This window comes from Trichomycterus rosablanca, chromosome 23, assembly GCF_030014385.1.
Source record: "Trichomycterus rosablanca isolate fTriRos1 chromosome 23, fTriRos1.hap1, whole genome shotgun sequence".
NCBI lineage: Eukaryota > Metazoa > Chordata > Actinopteri > Siluriformes > Trichomycteridae > Trichomycterus > Trichomycterus rosablanca.
In genome coordinates, this window is record NC_086010.1 from 16,541,421 (window position 1) to 16,567,167 (window position 25,747).

Below are 25,747 nucleotides of genomic sequence, written 5' to 3' on the forward strand. Positions count from 1 at the left end.
ATAGACAGACAGACATATAGACAGACAGACACTTTATTAATCCCAAAGGAAATTAAGGATTGATGTTGCAAATGGTTAGGGATGATGTGATGGATGGATGGATGGATAGATAGACAGACAGACGGACGGACGGACGGACGGACAGATAGATAGATAGATAGATAGATAGATAGATAGATAGATAGATAGATAGATAGATAGATAGATAGATAGACACTGTTAATTAAGGAAATTAGGATTGATGTTGCAGACGGTTATGGATGATGTGATGGATGGATGGATGGATGGATGGATAAATAGATAGATAGACAGACAGACAGATAGCCAGACAGACAGGTAGACTGACAGATAGACACTTTATTAATCTCAAAGGAAATTTGGATTGATGTTGCAGACGGTTATGGATGATGTGATGCATGGACGGATAGATAGATAAATAGATAGATAGACAGACAGACATATAGACAGAGACAGACAGACAGATACTTTATTAATCCTGAAGGAAATTAAGGATTGATGTTGCGGACGGTTATGGATGATGTGATGGATGGATAGACAGACAGATAGATGGATGGATGGATGGATGGATGGATGGATGGATGGATGGATGGATAGATAGATAGATAGACAGACAGACAGACAGACAGACAGACAGACAGATACTTTATTAATCCCGAAGAGATCTATGTTGCAGACGGTTATGGATGATGTAATAGATGGATGGATAGATGGATAGATAGATAGATGGATGGGTGGATGAATAGACAGACAGACAGATACTTTATTACTCCCTAAAAAAATTAAGAACTGATGTTGGACTCAGTGATCGCTGGTTAGATCTGGATCATCATTTTCTTTCTCAAATGTACAGACCCCAGGGGGTCCCTGTCTCTCCCACTCTCTCCCACAGGAGAACCAACACCGGTTCAGCCCACCATGTTCAAGGCAGCTCACGACGCGTTTCTGTCCTTTCTGTCCCGTGCGTGACTCCGTACATGATCCGTCCATCAACGGAAGAAATGGTGCAGCGAGAAGAGGCGGGATAGAGCGCGGATGAACCGAGGCTCCACACACAAACACACTCACACACCGCGTTCCAGCTAACACCTCCACCTCACAGCCGCACTCACACTCGCTTATACACGGGACTCAGCGCTGCACTTCGCTCCGTGTGCTCTCGCTGAAGCGCTTTAATCGGATCACTTTGTGTTGATGGGCGCCGATTTGAAAAATAACAGCTGCGGTCATGGCTAAGCTAACTAGCTAGCTTCGGGTTCCTCTATAGAAAGTTAGCCAGCGACGCTACAGAGGGAGAACTCGCGTTGTTATCGCGTCCGAAAACTCTCGGCTGAAGTTGAAGCTTATCTAGCGGACTATTTCGACTCGTATTCATGGACTGAGGCGGATGTTTTGAGGCGCTCCGGCCCAACGCCTCCCGTGTTCGGATAAACTGAAGCGTAAGCTGACGTAAGGTGAGTTTTTAATCATATAAACACAAAAACACGTCTTTTTTAATCTCTGCAGATGTTTACTTTTGCATTTTGTATTTCTAACATTCAGTTAAACCTGATAATGCTCAACAATCCAGCTGTTTACATAATAATTGAGTCTATTTCATATTTAGCCCGGGTTGCGTCTCAAATCGAGTTCTGTTTTACTACCTAGGGCGTGAATTAAGTACTCGATTTATACGGTTTATACGCACTATTAAGTGCACAATGTGGGATTTGGGACGCGGCCCAGAATTAATACAGGAAATAGCTAATGCTATTTTAGCATAATACTGCTAACGATTGCTAGCTACCATGCTAAGTACTTACATGTTAGATTACTTTGTTTACGTTTTATTTGGAACAGAACTGCAATTTCAGATTTAGTAGCAACATGACAGTTTAAACACGTAGTTTATTAATGTTTATATACGTTATTGTAAACGTTGTGGCCATATAGTTGTATTTATTTATTAGGACTAACGTCATATTTTACACACTTTTACATTCATGCTACACAAGATTCATCAGTTCACAAGTTTAATGTCAAACACAGTTATGGACAATTTTGTATCTCAAATATGCAGTACCTCACTTGCACGTCTTTGGACTGTGTGAGGAAACCGGAGCGTCCGGAGGAAACCCACACAGACACGGGGAGAACATGCAAACTCCACTCCACCTGGGGATCAAACCCAGGACCTTCTTGCTGTGAAGTGACGGTGCTATGCACTGAGTAGTAATCAAAAGAGCGTTGGTTCAATCCCCACCACTGCCAGGTTGTCACTCCACACAGAAAGGACCAGCCTGGGGATCGAACCCGATGCCGCCCCGATGGTTGTGGTCCCAGTTTAGGTTTTCTATGTGTATGCGATATCAAATCCTATATTAACACCAAGTTTTTGACAGAGATGTTCATTGTTAGTATACATTTATATCCAGAGAGACTTGCAGTACTGTGACAGTATATTGTCTAAGCAATTGATGGTTAAGGGCCTTGCTCAAGAGCCCAACAGTGGCGATTTGGCAGTGGTGGGACTTGAACCAGCGACCTTTCAATTACTAGTCCAGTACTTTAACTGCTAGGCTACTACTTTAGTATAGCATTGTGCTTTTTTGTCATTACTAACATTTTGTCACTTATCAACCATCTAAAACCTTTTGGGTTAGTCATGTGCGGGCAGTTGTAGCCTAGCGGTCAAGGTACTGGACTAGTAATCGAAAGGCCGCTGGTTCAAGCCTCACCACTGCCAGGTTGCCGCTGTCGGACCCTTGAGCAAGGCCCTTAACCCTCAATTGCTTAGACAACATACTGTCACAGTGCTGTTAGTCGCTTTGGATAAAAGTGTCTGCTAAATGCTGTAAATGTGAAGACCCAAAAGCAATCCTTAAATCTTGAATATCTGCTTACAATATTAATACAAAATACAACAGTGAAAGCCAAAGCTACATATGCCCAATACATTAAAATAAATCTTTACCCAAGATAGCCAGCATAAAACACTGATTCTGTCTTGAATGCCATAGATATGACAAACAAACAATATTAATAATATAACTATATGTATTATTAAGTGTTCAGAGCTTCATCTAGTCCCCCCCCCCTTTATGTTGGACTAGATGGATCTCTGAGTGTTCAGTATGCTGAGTGCCTTTTAGATGATCTTGTATCTTTTTCCAGTGTGGTGTGTAAATGCTGAGATGATTCCATGGTGTCAGTAATAGTAAACAGCGGATTAGTAAAGTTCAACAATGTAGCAAAGCCAGCAGGCAATCGTGTCATTCAAGTGCATTAGACATATAAAACGCTGTATATGCTCTTACGGCGTGATGCTGCCACCATCATGTTTCACTGTTGGGATTCTGTTAGCCAGGTGATGTCCCATGGAGCTATATTATCATCTCGTTACACCAGAAAATCCTTCACATACCGCTTAGCAGGCTGGCATATGCCTTTCACAGACCTAATGTATGCAGTGCCACATAGATGGTTGTCTGTCGTACAGGTTCTCTCATCTCTGCACAGAAGCTCTTTTAAAGTGGCTGTTTGGTTCCCTCCCCAAGGTGGTAAGAGCCACTCAGTCATTACACGTCTAAAAAGCTGCCTTTAGACGGTACACTCTAGACCAGCATTTTCAGAAGCAAGTCTAGGGTTTTAGTCCTACAACACTGAGTCGGTTTCCCTCCAGCGCTGAGCTGGTTAGACAGATTATCTGTGGGAATACAGGGTTTTGGGGATGAGATTAAACCCCCCAACATAACACAAATACAGGCTTCCCTAAACAGCATTGAGTGTCGATGACATGCTGGTTTACAGTGTATTTATTTATTTGTTTAATCAAGCTTTTCTTTTTAATTTGATACTTGCCTTTTCATTCTTTTACATATTTCCTGTTGAGCACTTTGAGCCGCCGCTGTATAAAAGCACTTTCAAATTCAAAATTATTGGTATTTCTTACCTTCGTCACCAAGGCCCTTCTTCTATTTTGAAATCATTGAAGCCAGTGTGGTCCTGGGAACGCTTAAAGCCTTAGAAATTGTTTGAATCCTCGGCCTTGCCATAATTTTATCGTGTGGATCCACAGTGTAAATTGTGGCAGGTGAACCCCAATGAGTTTTGGACACATCTCAGATATAATAATAACACAGGATCCACTAGACCGCGATTGGAGTGCCACATCTAGGGGTGTGAATACTTTTCAGTTTCCTAACTTTTCTGGGTCGGCTCGGTGGGTAGCACTGTCGCCTCACGGCAAGAAGGTCCTGGGTTCATCCTTTCTGTGTGGGTTTCCTCCCACAGTCCAAAAACATGCAGTCAGGTTAATTGGAGATACTGAATTGCCCTATAAGTGAATAGGTGTGTGTGTGTATGTGTGTGTGTCTGCCCTGCGATGGACTGGCGCCCCATCCAGGGTGTCACTGTGTGCCTTGCGCCCATTGAAAAGCTGGGATAGGCTCCAGGGGGCAACTCCACGACATGAACTCAACCACCCACCTCACTGCCCTCCCATTGGCTGCACGTATTATGCATATATTATGGCAAGTCAAACAGAAAATATATAGCAAACACTGTGTATATATATATATGGAATAAATAAATAAATTGTGTGTGTATATACAGTGTATCACAAAAGTGAGTACACCCCTCACATTTCTGCAAATATTTCATTATATCTTTTCACGGGACAACACTATAGACATGAAACTTGGATATAACTTAGAGTAGTCAGTGTACAGCTTGTATAGCAGTGTAGATTTACTGTCTTCTGAAAATAACTCAACACACAGCCATTAATGTCTAAATAGCTGGCAACATAAGTGAGTACACCCCACAGTGAATATGTCCAAATTGTGCCCAAATGTGTCGTTGTCCCTCCCTGGTGTCATGTGTCAAGGTCCCAGGTGTAAATGGGGAGCAGGGCTGTTAAATTTGGTGTTTTGGGTACAATTCTCTCATACTGGCCACTGGATATTCAACATGGCACCTCATGGCAAAGAACTCTCTGAGGATGTGAGAAATAGAATTGTTGCTCTCCACAAAGATGGCCTGGGCTATAAGAAGATTGCTAACACCCTGAAACTGAGCTACAGCATGGTGGCCAAGGTCATACAGCGGTTTTCCAGGACAGGTTCCACTCGGAACAGGCTTCGCCAGGGTCGACCAAAGAAGTTGAGTCCACGTGTTCGGCATCATATCCAGAGGTTGGCTTTAAAAAATAGACACATGAGTGCTGCCAGCATTGCTGCAGAGGTTGAAGACGTGGGAGGTCAGCCTGTCAGTGCTCAGACCATACGCCGCACACTGCATCAACTCGGTCTGCATGGTCGTCATCCCAGAAAGAAGCTGATGCACAAGAAAGCCCGCAAACAGTTTGCTGAAGACAAGCAGTCCAAGAACATGGATTACTGGAATGCCCTGTGGTCTGACGAGACCAAGATAAACTTGTTTGGCTCAGATGGTGTCCAGCATGTGTGGCGGTGCCCTGGTGAGAAGTACCAAGACAACTGTATCTTGCCTACAGTCAAGCATGGTGGTGGTAGCATCATGGTCTTGGGCTGCATGAGTGTTGCTGGCACTGGGGAGCTGCAGTTCATTGAGGGAAACATGAATTCCAACATGTACTGTAACATTCTGAAACAGAGCATGATCCCCTCCCTTCGAAAACTGGGCCTCATGGCAGTTTTCCAACAGGATAACGACCCCAAACACAACCTCCAAGATGACAACTGCCTTGCTGAGGAAGCTGAAGGTAAAGGTGATGGACTAAACCCAATTGAGCACCTGTGGCGCATCCTCAAGTGGAAGGTGGAGGAGTTCAAGGTGTCTAACATCCACCAGCTCCGTGATGTCATCATGGAGGAGTGGAAGAGGATTCCAGTAGCAACCTGTGCAGCTCTGGTGAATTCCATGCCCAGGAGGGTTAAGGCAGTGCTGGATAATAATGGTGGTCACACAAAATATTGACACTTTGGGCACAATTTGGACATGTTCACTGTGGGGTGTACTCACTTATGTTGCCAGCCATTTAGACATTAATGGCTGTGTGTTGAGTTATTTTCAGAAGACAGTAAATCTACACTGCTATACAAGCTGTACACTGACTACTCTAAGTTATATCCAAGTTTCATGTCTATAGTGTTGTCCCATGAAAAGATATAATGAAATATTTGCAGAAATGTGAGGGGTGTACTCACTTTTGTGATACACTGTATATACAGGGGTTGGACAATGAAACTGAAACACCTGGTTTTAGACCACAATAATTTATTAGTATGGTGTAGGGCCTCCTTTTGCGGCCAATACAGCGTCAATTCGTCTTGGAAATGACATATACAAGTCCTGCACAGTGGTCAGAGGGATTTTAAGCCATTCTTCTTGCAGGATAGTGGCCAGGTCACTACGTGATGCTGGTGGAGGAAAACGTTTCCTGACTCGCTTCTCCAAAACACCCCAAAGTGGCTCAATAATATTTAGATCTGGTGACTGTGCAGGCCATGGGAGATGTTCAACTTCACTTTCATGTTCATCAAACCAATCTTTCACCAGTCTTGCTGTGTGTATTGGTGCATTGTCATCCTGATACACGGCACCGCCTTCAGGATACAATGTTTGAACCATTGGATGCACATGGTCCTCCAGAATGGTTCGGTAGTCCTTGGCAGTGACGCGTGCCCATCTAGCACAAGTATTGGGCCAAGGGAATGCCATGATATGGCAGCCCAAACCATCACTGATCCACCCCCATGCTTCACTCTGGGCATGCAACAGTCTAGGTGGTACGCTTCTTTGGGGCTTCTCCACACCGTAACTCTCCCGGATGTGGGGAAAACAGTAAAGGTGGACTCATCAGAGAACAATACATGTTTCACATTGTCCACAGCCCAAGATTTGCGCTCCTTGCACCATTGAAACCGACGTTTGGCATTGGCACGAGTGACCAAAGGTTTGGCTATAGCAGCCCGGCCGTGTATATCGACCCTGTGGAGCTCCCGACGGACAGTTCTGGTGGAAACAGGAGAGTTGAGGTGCACATTTAATTCTGCCGTGATTTGGGCAGCCGTGGTTTTATGTTTTTTGGATACAATCCGGGTTAGCACCCGAACATCCCTTTCAGACAGCTTCCTCTTGCGTCCACAGTTAATCCTGTTGGATGTGGTTTGTCCTTCTTGGTGGTATGCTGACATTACCCTGGATACCGTGGCTCTTGATACATCACAAAGACTTGCTGTCTTGGTCACAGATGCGCCAGCAAGACGTGCACCAACAATTTGTCCTCTTTTGAACTCTGGTATGTCACCCATAATGTTGTGTGCATTGCAATATTTTGAGCAAAACTGTGCTCTTACCCTGCTAATTGAACCTTCACACTCTGCTCTTACTGGTGCAATGTGCAATTAATGAAGATTGGCCACCAGACTGGTCCAATTTAGCCATGAAATGTTTCAGTTTCATTGTCCAACCCCTGTATATATATACACACACACACACACACACACACACACACACACACACATACACATACGAGACATTTGTTGAGGGGGGCACAACATTTTTTTTGCACTGGGGCCCATGAGCTCCTAGTTACGCCACTGACTGAGTGAGTGAGTTGGCATGTTCTCCCAGTGTCTGCGTGTTCTCGTCACAGCAACTGTTTTGTTTGCTTCCACTCATGTCAATCAGCTTTTCTTCAGCTAATCTATTTTTATTGATATTGTTGCTCATTAACTTAAACAGATAACGCTCTCTAAGCTGATCCTCGTCACATGACTCAGGTGAATCAATCGTTGGCATCGTTTGTCTCATCAGATAACCCCAAGCGCCAGTCTGATTGGTATTTTTTGCCGATTCTTGTGGTCACAGCCTTCCTGGTGATCTCGAGAGCTCTGTGTAAAGAGCCAAGACCTGGACGGCTCATGACTTCAGACCAGGAAGGCAAAGATATCGCTGAGCCGCAGTTCCAGCAGTTGCAGGAAGTGAGGGAAAAAGAGATCCCGCTTTTGGTAAATATTCACCTTTATACTGTCTTTTATTTATGTGGATCATAGATTGAAAGAACTAAATAAGTCACTCTAGTGCTGATCTTTCATATAACCAAGAGAGCGCTCGTGAGACCGAGAGTTCGCGTTTGATTGACAGCGCCAAGTGTGGCACTCGCACAAGTTTAAATAGACTATTTTAAGCACTGGGAGGGGGCTAGACTGCCATATTGTACCTCCTTTTCTTCTTTCTTCCCCTCTCTCTGAACCACGTTGAGAGGAGCTGCATGAGCTTCGTTCGCTGAAGGGATTTTAACTTAAAGTTTATCATGGGGTGTTGTTTTAGTAAAGAACTCAATCCTAATTTGGTCAGCGAGAGAACAAGCCTTCTTCAAACAGCTGTTAGTGAAAGCTGCTCGGTCCAAGACGTCAAACAGTACTCTTCTGTGACCGAACCGACGGAGGGAAAGCCGCCCGAACACGCCGAGCGAGGCCAGACCAACCCGGCTCTGGACGTCAGGAGTAACGCTTCGTCCACCAACCTGTCGGCGAGCCTCGATTCCATCGATAAGAGAAGCAGCAGCGTACTGGACGGCGCAGACTTTCCGAAGAGCCAGGAATGCGTGTTGAAAAATTCCCACGAAGACCCCAGAGACGTCTGTGTCAGGTCTCCACAGACCACCGAAACGGCTCCGTTGAACCCCGTTAAACAGAAAATAGCCGAAAATGCAGCGAAAAGAGCAAACTGGTTCCGTGAAATCGAATCACCTGGTTCAGGGAAAGGTCGCCGCCAGGATACAGCTTCAACATCCAAGCTTGTAGCGACCAGTCCATGCGGCAGGACCACGTGCTCTTCAGGGAACCTGTGCTCACATGAGACGTTCGAGGAGCACGCTCGGGTGCAGAGCACTGTCGATGGGGGAACCAGACATCTGATGTCCGATCGCGTTTCCGTGCCGGATTCGGATGAGATCGATTCTGATTTGCTGAAGGAGCAGAGCTTGAAACGAAGAACCCAAAGCTTCTACAGCATTTGCTCGATTGATGCAGATGATCTGGGGAGTGAGTCTGAACTGCCTTCTTTCATCCAACCTGTGGCGTTCGATCAAACTGTTGCGTTAGCTAACGACGAAGTCGGGATGGTTAGCCACTCATCGCAGATTATCGCTGCCTTGGAACCTCAATATCTCAAGGATATTGTAAACCTTCAAATACCACAAGAAGATAACACTGCGTGTTCTGGAAGTCTTATACCAGAAGATACATTGCTTCCAAACAAGGATCCTAATCTTCCTGACCTTCTTGGGACCTTTTGTGTAGATTCGAAGGATAAAATTGCAGTTTCAGAAACGTTTATTCAACTTCGCAATGATGACCGACAGATACAGTCAGTTGAAACGTGTCAGACTTGTAAACTTGAGTCAGGAGAGATGTATCCTGGCCCGGCTTCTGATAAGGCATTTGACGAAACTGTACCTGATTTGCTTGGAAGAAGTGGACTGTCGTGCTCCGTTACGTCCGGATGTACCGACGGGCAGCACAGCATTCGTTTGCTGTCTAATAAGGCTAACACTCAGACCGGAGTAAACGTGCCGGAGGTAGTTTGTGAAGTAAACCTCTCAGAAACCTTCACCTCGGATGAGGAACAAGCGGAACAAGAGCAGGGGCAGATCTGTGATTCTTTGGTAGAACCTGAAGACATGCATGGTTCTTCTAAGATGCCTTCTAATGAGGATACAAGCTTGGCGCACGTTCCTGAGGTGCCTGGCGATGTAAGCGTGTCAGGAACACCCAAACAAGTATTAAGAATCGTTTCTTCAGGTCCAACACTGGGTAGAAGGACACAGGAGCAACCCAGCAGTTCTTTGGTGGATAATGAAGAGGCGCCTGTTGACACCAGAAGTTCTCCAGAAGTGCTGGAGAATCCCTCTGAAATCAGCCTCTCAGAAACACCCAAACAAGTATCAGAAAGTGTTCCTTCGGCGATCATCTCAGATGAGGAACAAGCGGAACAAGAGCAGCAGATCTGTGATTCTTTGGTCGAACCTGAAGACATGGAAGGTTTTTCTAAGACGACTGCTAATGAGGATACAAGCTTGGGACACGTTCCTGAGGTGCCTGGCGATGTAAGCGTGTCAGGAACACCCAAACTAGTATTAAGAATTGTTCCTTCAGGGCCATCACCGGATAGAAGGACACAGGAACAACCTAGCAGTACTTTGGTGGATAATGAAGAGAGACGTGGTGGTTTATCAATGGCGCCTGTTGACACCAGAAGTTCTCCAGAAGTGCTGGAGAATCCCTCTGAAATCAGCCTCTCAGAAATACCCCAGGAAGACTCGGAACGTGTCCCCTTGGGTGTTAAAGAGGCTGCAAGATCACCAGACACCACGGAAAATATTATCGTCTGTGGTAAATCTGTGAACGCAGGCGTAAAACCAAAGCCCGAGATGGACCTCGGTGCTACAGGCAGAGAGAACGATTACCTTGACGTCTGTGCTACGTCTGGCCCCGATGATAATGAAGGGGGAGTTCTATCTTTAGAAGCAATGGAGAAGCAATCAAATCAACTGATGGATGCCCCTGACACATCAGTGCAGGACCAGTCAAGTTCTGAAGTTTCGAATGTCCTAGACGTTATTGCGAATACACCCTATTTTATCACTTCTTCAACAAGTGAAAGTGACCAGCCATGCCAAGGGTCAACTCCAGCGAGTGACTCCCGAAACGCTCCCACCTTAAATCTGAATTTTGAAGCTTGCTCAACGTCTGACAAAAGCACCGCGTCAGAACCGAGCGCTCTGCCTCGTTCTGATACTGACCCAGAGGTGGACCCCCTGCCTGAACCTAAAACAGCCCGAGACTTGTCGATCACGCCCGATATATCCGAGAGGACCGGTGATGTGCGTCAGCAAGAGGCTTCAGAAGTAGGGCAGGAGGACTCCGTGCCGGACACAATTCCCATGCTGACTCATAATGCAGAGGAAAAGATGAGCAGAATTACGTGTGACGTTTCCTCCTCTGACCTTCTAGAGGTTGTGCCAATATCTGACCCTGGAAGACAAGTAGAAAGTGAGAAAAGAGCAGATGATGTTGGACACATTCTGCTTCGAGAAGATCTTCATAATTCAATGCTGATTAAGGATTTGAATGAAGAGTTGTGCGAGTACCTGCCAAGTGATGTTCCAAGTGATTCTGGAGTTGCATTTGAAGATTTCTGCCCTGTAGATGCCAGTCAGTTAACTCTGATGGATTTTATTAGTGAGAACCCAGAAAATCTTGCAGTCATTGGTGACGGACTAATAAAGACGGTGTTTCCTGACGAGGATGATGGCTCTTGTTTAAAAGAGGCGACTTGGACAGTCTCGGAATCCCTTAAACATCCAACACGGGAAGAATTTGATATGACTTCGTTAAGCGTTGGTTGTGTCAAATCTCAGGAAATTGAACAAGAACAACCACACTTGGCGAAGTCCTACTTCAAGAGTAATAGTCATGATCTGGCAAACCCCTCGCCTTTAGAAGGCAACAACGACGAAGCAGATTGCGGCGTGTCTGCTAGCTTATCCTGTCCAGAGGAGCCGGCTGACACTTTTGACAGTGCTGCATTGTCTACAGGCGGTATGCAGAGTAAGAGTGCTGACATTCTAACACCCCCATTTTTGGAGCAAGCTCCCGATGACGCGCAAGACTTCTCCAGTGCAGCCAATCAAGATCCAAAATTAGAGCATGTACACTTGCATGCACCAGGGATGGGCATGATTGGCATTACAGAGGAAGAGATGGTTCTCGACTATCATATTCCTCCTCTCGTAAGTACCATACGACCACCGTTTGAAATCGGAGAACCCGCACATGCCAACGAAGCGACCGAGTGCTTCGTGAGGAGTCGGCTGCAGGGATACCGGCTCGAACCGCGCGGCCCGATGTATCCGGTTTCCAATTACGGTGCCGTTCATAACGGCGAGGATGGAAACGCCTTCCTGAACAAGGTTATCCCGCTCCCGGTGGAGCCCGGCCAGGTCGACCTTTACGCCAGCACCCCTTCGTATGAGATTCATTTTCTGGAAGCGGGTACAGTCCCCGTCCAGGTCGGTGATGCTCAAAGCGTGTCCCGCACCAGCGAATCGGAACGAGAGCAAGGCGTCATGAATATGGTGTCCGAACTTCTGGGCAAATCGGACACAAACGAGGATACAGATTGCGCCCACTACCTTTCCATTTGGTCAGGAGAAGCTGAAGAACAAATCCCAGGATTGGCCTTGGAGTCAGCCTGGCAGTATCAGTTCTCTGAGAAGGAAGAGGCAGACAAACGAACGGATAGTAAATCCGATCCAGGTAGTGATTCCGATGCCGTCCAGGCTTACATCCCGGCTTACCCGTACAACCTGTTAGTCCCTGATGGCTCCTGTGTATGGGACTGGCAAAATACTTATGGTGACCTTGTAAGTCCATGGGAAAAAAAACAACAACTTTTTGGCTTTTGTTTTGTTTGTTGGCTGCTGGTAGTTGTAAAGTTTGTCTGATTTTATTTTGTAGGAAACCACCAAGGTGTCCGAGCTCAATCCCAATGCAAAGGCATGGGCCAGTTACATGCCTGACCCAGAGGCCTCAGAACTGGCCTACACACATCCTCTCCAGTCATGGGTGGAAACGGCCAGCGACGCTGATCCCATCTCAGGAGGTACACCTTCATTCCTTCATATGAATGTCATTTAAAATATATAAAATAGCCCAAAGCAGACAGAAACGTAACACCTATCTTGTCATAAAACGACATTATTTGTTCCAGGTTATGTGACCAGCAATGACGACGACAAATGGAATGAAGAACAGGTATCCATCTCAGTAGGACTGCCATCAGCAGTGGCAGCAGACCCAGTGGACATGGACTGCACAGCCAATCAGCTGCAAGATAGCAGCGTAAAGGGTAATTTAAATAAAATAAGCATCTGTTTTATTTAATTACTGTCGTTTGTCCTTGGAATTATAGTGTTTCTAAGAAATCAATGTTTTTTTCTCTCTCCTTGTGTAGGAAGTGATGGTTCAGATTCCTCTTCCCAGCCTGAAGACCTCCGAGAACAACTGAAGGCGACACTGGAGTTTTGCCTCTCCCGGTAATTACATATATACACCGATCAGCCATAACATTAAAACCACCTCCTAGTTTCTACCCTCACTGTCCATTTTATCAGCTCCACTTACCATATAGAAGCACTTTGTAGTTCTACAATTACTGACTGTAGTCCATCTATTTCTCTACATACCCTTTTAACCTGCTTTCACCCTGTTCCTAAATGGTCAGGACCACCACAGAGCAGGTATTATTTAGGTGGTGGATCATTCTCAGCACTGCACTGACACTGACATGGTGGTGGTGTGTTAGTGTGTGTTGTGCTGGTATGGATGGAGGTTTTAAATACCGTGTCGACTCACTGTCCACTCTATTAGACACTCATACCTAGTCGGTCCACCTTGTAGATGTAAAGTCAGAGACGATCGCTCATCTATTGCTGCTGTTTGAGTCGGTCATCTTCTAGACCTTCATCAGCAGGTACAGGGGCGCTGTTGGCTGGATCTTTTTGGTTGGTGGACTATTCTCAGTCCAGCAGTGACAGTGAGGTGTTTAAAAACTCCAGCAGCACTAGCACAACACACACTAACACACCACCACCATGTCAGTATCACTGCAGTGCTGAGAATGACCCACCACCCAAATAATACCTGCTCTGTGGTGGTCCTGTGGGGGTCCTGACCATTGAAGAACAGCATAAAAGGGGGCAAACAAAGCATGCAAAGAAAGAGATGGACTACAGTCATTCTACATGGTAAGTGGAGCTGATTAAATGGACAGAGTGTAGGAACAAGGAGGTGGTCATAATGTTATGCCTGCTCGTGTATGTGCCCAGTATTTTCTGTGTAGGAAGCCACTTTACAATGTGCGACTTCGTAAACACAAAATAATTTCTTCCAAAGGGGCTAAACCTCTTTGTTCTTTACTTTTTCAACCCCCCCAGGGAGAATCTCGCCAACGACATGTACCTCATCTCTCAAATGGACAGCGACCAGTATGTGCCCATCGTGACCGTAGCTAATCTGGATCAGATCAAGAAGCTGAGCACAGACGTGGATCTCATTGCGGATATTTTGAAATGTAAGTCGAGGTTTTTATGGATTCGTTTATTCATTTTAGAATTTAGCTAACTGCTCTGGGATCACGGCATGTCCGGTACTGTACAGTGGACTCAGGGACTGGAGAACAGACTGGCTCCACAGCTGTTTTCACCACCATGACGCACAACTGACTTTTATTTATATAATTTATATGTAGAACTTAGTGAATCCATTTCTTATATTTGTTTTTTAGCACTTCCTTTGGTACAAGTGGACAAATGTGGCGAGAAAGTTCGACCAAACCAGAACCGATGCATCGTTATTCTCCGGGAAGTTCCCCAGGCCACTCCTATTGAGGTACATCTTCATTATTTGGTGCACCTCCTGTAAACGATCTTCTTTTGTTTGTTTGTTTTTGGTAATAATTTACCTTTCCCTCGTTTATAGGAAGTCGAATTGCTCTTCAAGTGTGAAAAACTACCTAAATTTGTCAACTGTGAGTTTGCCTACAATGACAACTGGTTCATCACCTTTGAATCGGAGGCAGATGCACAACTGGTAAACCTGACTTTGTTTTTTATTTGCATAAACTCTGCTTAGTCAGTCATGTGGGTTTGGTCTTATTGCTTGGATCTTTCCATTTTTAGGCATACCAGTATCTCAGAGAGGAAGTAAAGACCTTTCAAGGAAAGCCTATAAAGGTAAACCTTAGCATGTATTTGTCTGAAATGTATTTAACTGTATGTGTGTTAGATCATTTTTACCCGGTTGTAGCCATGCCAAGATTGAAAATTCCTTATAGACTTACATGTTGGAAATTAGAGTGACGTGATAAAACTGGATGACTCTAAATACTTGATGTAAAGTGTACAAAGTCAGGGAGAGTGGAGCGGGTGGCATAGTGTGGTAGACAGTAGTGAGGCCTGCTATGTTGTACGGCTTGGAGAGGGTGGCACTGACAAGGAGGGAGCTGGATGTGGCAGATTAAGATGCTGCAGTAGTTTGTCAGGAGTGATGAAGATGGACCAGATTAGAAACTAGTTTATTAGAGGGGTGGTGAGATTGGCATGGTTTGGGCATGTGGTGCAGAGGAGGATGTTCAGGATGGGCAAAATGGAGACGAATGATCTGTTGTGCCAACCCAAAAATGTCGTCAACCAGTACCCTAACCGCTGACCTATCACTGCCCCTAATATTAATATATATATATATATATATATATATATATATATATATATATATATATATATATATATATATATATATATATATATATATATATAAAAGAAGCAATTATTTAGAAAACCCTAAGGCGCCCAGGTGGCGCAGCCGAGTTCGAAACTCGGCGTTGCCACCGGTCGACTGGGCACCATCTGGCGGGCAGTGCCTGCAGCAGATACTAATAGGCCACCGTATCTGCAGTGGGGGGACCGCACTATGTGTGGATGGGACTTTCATACGCTGTGTAAGGACCCAGATTGGCGGAAGAGACGCCTGTGCAGAATGCAGGGGCGAGAAGAGGACGGCTGTACACGTTTCGGAAGAGGCGGTACAGCAACGTTCTCTCCTAGGATGCTATCTGGTATCCCTCAGCAACGGAAGACAAATTGACTGCGCTAAATTGGGAGGAAAATGGGGAGAAAACTAGAGATGGGACGATCGATCGGCTACGAATCGGTATCGGCCGATTTTTAATCAAAATATGCTATCGGCGATATTTCCTAAAAGTAGCCGATCCGATCGTGTGATATATAAAGACCATGTTAAGTTAACAGCTCAGTGGATTGATCCAGACTTTGAGCTACGAAGCACCAACCATCACATCAAAATTCTTCAACAATCGCACAGAAACCATCGTGAAAGCTCTTACGATGTAATTTTGCTGATTGTAATATTTACTTTAAAAAGATAATTCAACCCGGTCACATCTGAACTTTTAGAAAACTTTTAGCTCCTTAGACGGAACGAGTCTGACTCGGTTACAGATCTGTGGTAATAGCAGTTTAATGAAGCTTTTTAATGTAAGAGAGTCACACAGAATGTTCTGTAGTAGCTGGTGTTTATTTAAAACCACGACATTTAATTAATAACAGTAAACACGGAGAGATAACTGAGAAGAGAAACTTACGCTTCACATTAAAACGAATCAACTCATGAATCAATGAATCACTTATAGCGATACTGTGAACAAAGCGTCTCTTCTAAAGGCACAAACACACACACGCGCGCGAGCTGCTCCGGTTTATCTTTACTGTGAGGCTCTTTTTAAGTTTATTTACTGCTAATCCCCCCCCGATCGGAATCGGCTATCGGCCGATGTCCCTGAAAGGAGCCAAAAACCCCGATCGGTCCATCTCTAGAGAAAACGCATTTTAAAAAATAACAATAAAACCTGGGAAATTCTGGCTAATCTGTTGGATGTGTGGTCATTTTGGATGAGGTCACTTTCTATGATTTGGTCATTCATGGCAAATAGGAATGACCTGGTCATTTATGTGATGGCTGCTTAGTTCTAAAAATGCAAATTAGTGACCTTTAAAGATAACCTAGTAATTATCCAGTTTGACCTTTTCTGATTTTTTAGGCGAGGATCAAAGCCAAGGCGATCGCCGTCAACAATTTCGTGCCAAAGAACGGATACAGGCCCATTGATATGCCCTCGAACATACAGCAGCGCTACACCTCGTACTACATCCCGCCGGCGTTTGGAGCGCAGCAGCCGTTCTCACCGTTTTACAGACTGGTGACTCCTCAGGGCTGGTCGGCCGCTCAGAGCTACATAGATCACAACCTGGTACGTTCTATTTTAAATAAAGACATTACCATATCATATCATATCTTATTTTAAAACATTCAAATTGACAGAGTGACTTAAAGAGTAATGAGTAGGAGACCAGGTGGAGAGCTACAGTGCAGTTGATGCTTTAAATAAGTGAAAGGAGGGCGCCCACTTTTCATTTTTACTCCCAATCCAGTTGTACCCAATTTCCAGACTGTATCTTCCTTCCATTGTGGATTATCAGGCACCCCAGGCAACTCCTTTTTCCCTTTGCTAGAGACGGGGTATTACAGAGAGCAGCATCACAGACAGGGTCATGCACTGCTTTTTTCGACCGACCCTCCCTCCCTCAGGCACAGCCACTCGCCTGTTTGTGCTCACAGCTATTCGATAGCACAGTTGAAATTTGACACAAGGATAGGATGTGGTTCGGGACACGGCTGCTGAGACTTGTTGAATATAATCAGATGTGCAGATGTACCAACACTTGGGGGTTTGAATCTCAGCAGTGACCCACCTGTCCGGGTGCCCACACAGATGCAGTCGGCCAGGTTTGAGGGTGGGAGGGTTGGATGAGGGTTCATCTCGCTGTGGCTGTGGCATGCGGCATGCGATCTCTGGGACTGATGGGGGTGGGCAGACACGTAGAGCTTAGCGTGGAACCAAAGCTGGCAGGTGATAAGAAACGGCAGCAGATCGGACATGTCAGAGGGGGCCCGTAGTGATCTGGTTCTTAGGGTTAATCAGATCAGGGGTTGTGCAAACTGTAGCAGGTTCACTATTAGGAATTGGAAATGACTAAATTGGGAGATAAATGGGGAAAATCCAGAAAAAAAGTAAGGAGGTAATGAAACGCAACCTAATTTATCTAAATGTGCCCAATTCTTTGCGTGCAACTGTATTGATTAGCCGTTTTTTGATGACACGTCCTAATGTAATAACGTTTATTTGCACTAGGTCACTCAGTTCCCAAACCCTGGATTCATTAACGGATTTGCTGGATCTCCTCCCTTCAAGTCGGCTACCACACCCTTAACAGTCAGACCCTTCACACCAAGAGCTCGGTACGTATCTCCGTTCCTCCTCATCTGAAGAGCCGCCCCTGTAGCGCCACCGTTTCCTGATATCGTTTTGATCTTTGTAGGAATCACAGCAAATCCCACATACGAGCCACGGCACCGACTGCTGAACGGGGATCAGCTTTACTGGAGAACCCCGGCCTCTTCACTAACTCCTCAGAACGTGTCCCCAACGGCACCCGCGCACCACACGCACATCAGATGGGGAGCCGGCCGCGATTCCCCAGCGCCCTGAGCTACCCTCGCAGGGACCAGGTCGGCAGCGGACGGATGGAGATGAACGGTGCGGATTACTCGGCCGCCATCGGCAGAGGAAGGTAAGAGATCCACGGTGTTCGCATGTACGTTTACGTTTTCGGCATTTAGCAGACGCCTTTATCCAAAGTGACTTACAGGACTCTGACGGTATACAGTCTGAACCAGGGGTCACCGACCTTTTCGAGACCGAGAGCTACTTCAAGTGTACTGAATAATACGAAGGGCTACTTGTTTAATACGAACTTTATGTACATAAAGTTGCATGGTTCACCTTTAATGATAATATTATAATTAATAATAATATAATAATAATAATACATAATCATATATGTGAAGATACTGTCTGATCAAATGTTACTCATTCCTCACTTTAATTATTAACAATGACTTACCATGGTAGGAAACACCGATATATTTAAACATGTAACATTATTTATTTCTGTTCATCTCAAATCTGTTTCAATATTTTTACAAATTATCCCTTCTGTAGCATTTTTAGGAAATCATTAACTGTCACATCTTCAAATCATGTCTGGTTTGTACTTACCACTATATTTGATCATTTAAGAACAAATCATAAACTCTGTCCCATGTTTGTAAAAATGATCAGTTATGTACAATTAAAATAAGCTGCGATGTACATGGACGTTTTTGTGACGTGTACTGTGTCTCTGTGTCTCTCCACATTGTGCCACTCTGTTATTGCCCCGCAAATGAGATATACACACTTTCACTGTCGTAAAAAAAGAACTCTCCCAATCAGTGTGAAAATATTAAGTTTTCTTTCGCTTTTCTGCCATGTGTTTTCTAATGATTTTTTCAGGGTAAAAACTGCATCTCGCTTCCCATCGTAGCTGCGCTCGCTTGCTTGTGTGTTGCGCAACGACATTGAACTATGCACCCGAAGATCAGAGTTCATATCAACATTAAACATTTTTTGTTTTTAAAATGTTATATTCACTATTGTCATTTTAAAATCTACATCAATGCAAGTGTACAAGTGTTATTGCTTCAAAAAGATCAGCAACGCAAATATAATTTTACACGGAGCTCCATGGTGCTATTTTTAGAACATGCCCTGGTGCCCGCGGGTACCGTGTTGGTGACCCCTGGTCTAAACCATTGCTTGCTCAAGGGCCCAACAGTGACAACCTGGCAATGGTGGGGCTTGAACCAGTGACCTTCTGATTACTAGTCCAGTACCTTAACCGCTAGGCTACAACATACTCTGCTTTTCCTAAATTTCTGTTCCTGCTGCCTTTTTTCCGAGGCCCTAATGCGCTGGTGCTTTTGTTCTCTGGTGCGGTAGGAATAATAAATAAAGACAAGACGTTTCCAAGCCTGTATTTTTTATGCCTACACATGCCAAAACCCCTGCACGCAGCTAAGTTTAGCTGAGCTTGGTAGCTAACGCTAACACATTAATTAACATCACACGAGCATGTGAAGTGTTAGCGAGGCCCAGTGAATTAAAATGCTTAGACTGTGTTAGATGTAGACCTCTCCGAGTACACGGATGAGCCAAACATTAGGACCACCGAAGCCTTCCTCACAGCAAGAAGGTCCTGGGTTCGATTCCCAGGTGGAGAAGGTCCGGGTAATCTCTGTGTGGAGTTCGGATGTTCTCCCCGTGTCCGTGTGGGTTTCCTCCGGGAGCTCCGGTTTCCTCACACAGTACAAAGGCGTGCAAGTGAGGTGAATTAGAGATACTAAATTGTCCCTGACTGTGTTTGATATTAAACCTGAACTGATGAATCATGGGTAACCAGTAATTATCCTGTCCTGTCATGAATGTAACCGAAGTGTAAAACATGAAGTTAAATCCTAATTAATAAATAAATGTGCATTGCTCTGATGTCAAGTTCCTTTGTCCATGTCCCAGCTGTAGGTGCTTTTTTGTACCACTACCAGCCCCCTTCTCCCTTTGCATAGACAACTGCACAAAAATGTCTATAGTTTTGGAACGGGATGTCAAACTAGCTCTTGGACAGGTGTCCAAATACTTCTACCTATATAGTTAATGTAAAAGAAGCTTTTAACAGGCTCTGGTACACTATGGGACATGGTAAAAATGTATTCAGCAGTACCAACACCCCTCTCTCTTCCCCTCTCTAGGAGAAACGGCTACGGCTATAAAAAAAGAAGAGAAGACAAGTTTACAGTAAGTACTCCGACGTACAGATGTTTTAGTCTCAACACATTTCCAACTGCAAGAAGGTGTTTTATTTATTTATGTCTTTTTGTCTTTCACAGAAAGCCCCAGCGCAGTCACCCCCTCCTAGCCAGGAGCGTGCCCCCTCCCCGAGCTTTGAGCTGGGCCTGTCCAGCTTTCCTCCTCTGCCTGGAGCCGCTGGCAACCTGAAAACTGAAGTGAAGACGGAGAACAGCCTGGAGAGCCGGCTCTCTGATATCGTCACCGGCGTGGCTAAAGACAAGGTTTCTATTCACGTTCTCCTCTCACCTGTTTAGTAGATGTTAGAAGATTTAGATGTTCATCATGTCTCACTGCTTGAGGGATTTACTAAGGCTTCTCTCTCTCTCTCTTGTTAGACTGTAAATAAAGATGCAGTTCTCACCCTGACCGCTTCAGTAATCCACAAAGGACCTGCACAGACCGGTAACACGACCACCACTCAGCCTGTGGTGGAGCAGCACAACCCGTCCTCTCCAGCCGACACAAAAAGGTGAGTTTCCTACCCGGCTAGCTCATTTTGTTACATCGATAGTTACATCATAATTAGCATAATTAGTCAGTGGGAACCTGGCAATGGTGGGGCTTGAACCAATGATGTTTTGATTACTAGCCCAATACCTCAACCACTAGTCCAGTAACTTAACCACTAGTCCGGTGACTTAGCCACTAGTCCAGTACCTTAACTACCTTAACCACTAGTCCAGTACCATAACTACCTCAACCACTAGTCCAGTACCAGTACCTTAACCACTAGACCAGTACTTTAACCACTTAATTTCTAGTCCAGTACCTTAACCACTAGTCCAGTGCCTTAACTACCTCAACCACTAGTCCAGTACCTTAACTACCTCAACCACTAGTCCAGTACCTTAACCACTAATCCAGTACCTTAACCACTAGTTTAGTACCTTAACCACTTAACCACTAGTCTGGTACCTTAATCACTTGTCCAGTACCTTAACCACTAATCCAGTACCTTAACCACTAGTTCAGTACCTTAACCACTTAACCACTAGTCTGGTACCTTAATCACTTGTCCAGTACCTTAACCACTAATCCAGTACCTTAACCACTAGTTCAGTACCTTAACCACTTAACCACTTGTCTAGTACCTTAACCACTAGACCAGTACTTTAACCACTTAACCTCTAGTCCAATACCTTAATCACTTATCCACTAGTCCAGTACCTTAACCACTAGTCCAGTACCTTAACTACCTCAACCACTAGTCCAGTACCTTAACCACTAGTCCAGTACCTTAACCACTAGTTCAGTACCTTAACCACTTAACCACTAGTCTGGTATCTTAATCACTTGTCCAGTACCTTAACCACTAATCCAGTACCTTAACCACTAGTTCAGTACCTTAACCACTTAACCACTAGTCTGGTACCTTAATCACTTGTCCAGTACCTTAACCACTTAACCACTAGTCTGGTACCTTAACTACTAGTCCAGTACCTTAACCACTAGTCCAGTACCTTAACCACTTAACCACTAGTCTGGTACCTTAACCACTTGTCCAGTACCTTAACCACTAATCCAGTACCTTAACCACTAGTCCAGTACCTTAACCACTTAACCACTAGTCTGGTACCTTAACCACTTGTCCAGTACCTTAACTACTAGTCCAGTACCTTAACCACTAGACTAGAGTTCTCACCCCTTCAGCATTCTTGCTAGTCCTTCTTTTGAAGAATAGGATGTGGTTTGGGACACAGCTAGTGAGACTTGTTGAGTATAATCATGTATGCAGAATTCTGCATGTTCCTAATTTTTTGCATTATTTCCGGCCATTTTCATGTTTTCTCTTTATTCTGTTAGTGTCTGCGCGTTCCCTGTTAGCTCGTACAGCTCGTAACGTCTGTGTGTATTCTTCACCTATAATGTCATGATTTTAAATCCATAGCACGGTGAAAACGGAAGAAGGGAAACCCAAAGAGACGAGCGCTCCTGCTGAGAGACCGTCAGTGCCACAAGTTCCTAAAACAAAGCCAGTTCAGCTTAACAATCCCATCACGGTGAGTACAAGCCTTTTACAGGACGGTTGATTTGAGGGTGTGGGGGTGTGGTTCGATCTTAGGAACACTTTCAGCCTGAAGTGTGATGATGTGGGCGTGTCGAAAACAAACATCTGTAACAACAGCACAAGCGCTTGCAGGTAATCAGTGCGCTCCAGTTAAAACTGGTGTAAATGGGAGCCGTTAAGAAGCCCGAACGTTTGGTCAGAAGAGCTGTAGGGGTTTCATGTGGCAGAAAGAGGTTGCCAGAGCACACAGAAAAATTAAGCAGATACAGATTGGGTACAAATCTATTTCTAACCCTCATTATATAACAGGAGACAGATTATATATAGCACATGTACATTAGTAAATGGTTGAACTGGTGCCTACGTTTCTTAAGTTGTGTATTTTTATAATTTTGCCAGTTTACTGAATCAATCTCGCGTCCTGTACCCGCGCAGGAACCCCGAAAGCCGAGCTACGCCGAAATCTGCCAGAGGATACGAGAGGCACCGACGCAGCAGCCTCCACCCGACCCCAAGCCCACAGAAGACGCCGCTTCCCAGGACACCGGAGAGCCCAGATGCAGAGAAGCCCGAGCCCCGTCGGCCAAATCGGCTCCCGGACGCGCCCGGGAACCCTGGAAGTCTCACTTGGGTTCCGGAGACACACCCACCCAGTCCTGAGAACTGACGAACCCCGCTGGCTGTAAATGCACATACTGAGGAGCATCACTGGAATCAGGGCTTGTACACGAAGCACTTATGGGTGCACGAGGATTCTCTGTACTACCCTGTATAATTTTTGCTTTCATTAATGAGATTTTTTTCTTTTTTTTGCCGTTTTCGAGGACAGTGGGATAAACGACCCGACCCGTTGTGGAGACGACACGAACATTTTTATTCATTTTTGTTTTTTGAGAGACGGAGAACGCTCTAGATTTTCGTTTAATAAAGACTAAACTAGTGCTGGTAGTAGCAAATACTGACTTTGTTTGTAGTGCTGATCTCAAACCTTTTCTTTTTCTCTTTACGTTTTTTTAAAGCGACGTGTGTATATATAATTTTCTAACCGCCGGTGCGCCGGGATGAACCGCACTGGTCCGATTCTGTTGTGCTTTCTACAGTCGGCTAAACGGTTCAGCGTCTGTCCGGCCTGCACGAATGAGACGTTCCGTTCGGTTTTCTGTTCTGTTCTTATGTACTGATTGATGCGTTGGCACTGGAGTAGTTATGAGCTCTGACTTTATTATTATTTTATTATTATTTTTTTGTCTTTTTTCCCCGTTCTTTTTCATCTTCAGAACCAGCCCACGATGATCCGTTTTAATCATTTGTACCGATGGTTAACTAGCTGGTGTAACTTACATTGTTTTGCGTGCATGCCTTTTTATTATGGATTTCATTTTGCTTTTCTGTTTCTCTTCTTCTCCTTTTTTTAAACTTTATTTTAAAAGGTTCCCACCCCACGTTGCTTCCAAGGAGTTTGAGGCCATGTGTAGGAGATCTACAAGATACAAGATAATACACGTCTGATTGATTCGAGGTGCCTGATTATACACCGATCAGCCATAACATTAAAACATCAGCTCCACTTACCATATAGGAGCACTTTGTAGTTCTACAATTACTGACTGTAGTCCATCTGTTTCTCTGCATGCTTTGTTAGCCTCCTTTCATGCTGTTCTTCAATGGTCAGGACCACCACAGAGCAGGTATTATTTAGGTGGATGATTCTTAGCACTAATGACACTGACATGGTGGTGGTGTGTTAGTGTGTGTTGTGCTGGTATAAGTGGATCAGACACTGGGACTGGGAATAGTCCACCAACCAAAAATATCCAGCCAACAGCGCCCCGTGGGCAGCGTCCTGTGACCACTGATGAAGGCCTCAAAGATGACCAACTCGAACAGCAGCAATAGATGAGGGATCGTCTCTGACTTTACATCTACAAGGTGGACCAACTAGGTAGGAGTGTCTAATAGAGTGGACAGTGAGTGGACACGGTATTTAAAAACTCCACTCTAATTGATACCTGCTCTGTAGTGGTCCTGTGGGGGTCCTGACCATTAACGAACAGAGTGAAAGCAGGCTAAAACAGTATGTAGAGAAACAGATAGACTACAGTCAGTAATTGTAGAACTACAAAGTGCTCCTATGTGGTAAGTGGAGCTGATAAAATGGACAGTGAGTGTAGAAACAAGGAGGTGGTTTTAATGTTATGGCTGATTAGTGTAATGTGCCTAGTTTGATGTGTCTGAATAAAACCCAGCTTTACGATCGGTTTCTAAACACGGACGCTCATTCTGACTGTCTAGAGAAGGAAAAACGCAGCAGTTCGCCCAAAACAATTGACCCCCAATTTAAAAATAAGTCATAAAATTGATCCTACACTTCTGAGAGAGATTAAACAGCCAACTTGTTCAGATTAGAAGTAAAAATTGACGTTTTCGCATCCCTTTACTCGCGTTTACTTTTACATCTTTGGCATTTAGCAGATGCTTTTATCCAGTACTGTGACAGCAAACAGTCTGAGCAATTGAGGGTTAAGAACTTTGCTCAAGGGTCCAACAGCAGCAACCTGGATTACCAGTCCAGTACCTTTACCACTAGGCCAGGGCGGCACGGTGTCCTCACAGCAAGAAGGTCCTGGGTTCGATCCCCAGGCGGGGCGGTCCGGGTCCTTTGTGTGGTTTGCATGTTCTCCCCGTGTCCGCGTGGGCTTCCGGTTTCCTCCAACATTCAAGTGAGGTGAATTGGAGACACTAAATTGTCCATGACTGTGTTCGATATAAACTTGTGAACTGATTAATCTTGTGTGATGAGTAACTCCCGTTTACTGTCATGAATGTAACCAAAAGTGTAAAACCTGACGTTAAAATCCTAATAAACAAACAAACAAACCAACCGCTAGGCCACAATTGTCCTTTTACTTCTCACCTCCTTTGGTGGAATAAACAATCACATTCAGCCTCCAGAGGAGCATTTCTTTGCACCACATGGATTAATCAATAAAATAGTAACAACATTTTGCTTCCTACAAAGTTTGTGCCTTCAATTTAGATTTAGGATACACACAAGTCTCAAAACCTTGCAACGATCTCGTCATTCATGGTCCTGACTTCTCAGGGTGATGCAGGAGCACACGAGCGGGAACGTCTTGACGGTTTCATATCTGCTGACTTTAATAATCCTGCTTTAACTCGTACGCACTACAGCTCGCCGTTTCCTGCTCCAGATGTTGCTAACAGATGTTCCTCAATTTGCAGTAAATCAGCAAATCGTTGTAAATGAAGGACCGCTTTTCGTTTGGGTGTGAAAGCAGCAGTTTTGGGTTAAGCAGCGATCCAGTT

General features: G+C 44.8%; 1 protein-coding gene across 2 annotated transcripts; it reads left to right on the forward strand.

Moving 5' to 3' along the window:
• Positions 1-1,011: 1,011 nt before the first annotated feature.
• Positions 1,012-23,361, forward strand: larp4b (La ribonucleoprotein 4B). Of its 2 annotated transcripts, none has more exons than XM_062985429.1 (17): positions 1,012-1,472; positions 7,798-7,991; positions 12,507-12,651; positions 12,760-12,897; positions 13,003-13,084; positions 13,985-14,121; positions 14,335-14,438; positions 14,529-14,639; positions 14,729-14,782; positions 16,666-16,875; positions 17,818-17,924; positions 18,005-18,256; positions 20,313-20,358; positions 20,451-20,633; positions 20,748-20,881; positions 22,301-22,412; positions 22,856-23,361. In XM_062985429.1, exons 2-17 carry the CDS (start codon positions 7,905-7,907, stop codon positions 23,078-23,080), a joined length of 2,127 nt encoding a protein of 708 aa, XP_062841499.1. In that variant the 5' UTR covers positions 1,012-1,472; positions 7,798-7,904; the 3' UTR covers positions 23,081-23,361. The 2 variants fall into 2 exon arrangements, with proteins under 2 accessions (XP_062841499.1, XP_062841500.1); XM_062985430.1 differs by having other exon boundaries at positions 7,852-7,991.
• Positions 23,362-25,747: the final 2,386 nt, after the last annotated feature.

What these genes read in the sequence shown, in the direction of transcription:
- larp4b (XM_062985429.1), top strand. Translation starts at nt 7,905, where the DNA reads ATGACTTCAGACCAGGAAGGCAAAGATATCGCTGAGCCGCAGTTCCAG. An exon ending in CCGGCGTGGCTAAAGACAAG is followed by an intron (nt 20,634 to 20,747) that starts GTTTCTATTCAC and finishes CTCTCTTGTTAG; the next exon opens with ACTGTAAATAAAGATGCAGT. An exon ending in TCTCCAGCCGACACAAAAAG is followed by an intron (nt 20,882 to 22,300) that starts GTGAGTTTCCTA and finishes TTAAATCCATAG; the next exon opens with CACGGTGAAAACGGAAGAAG.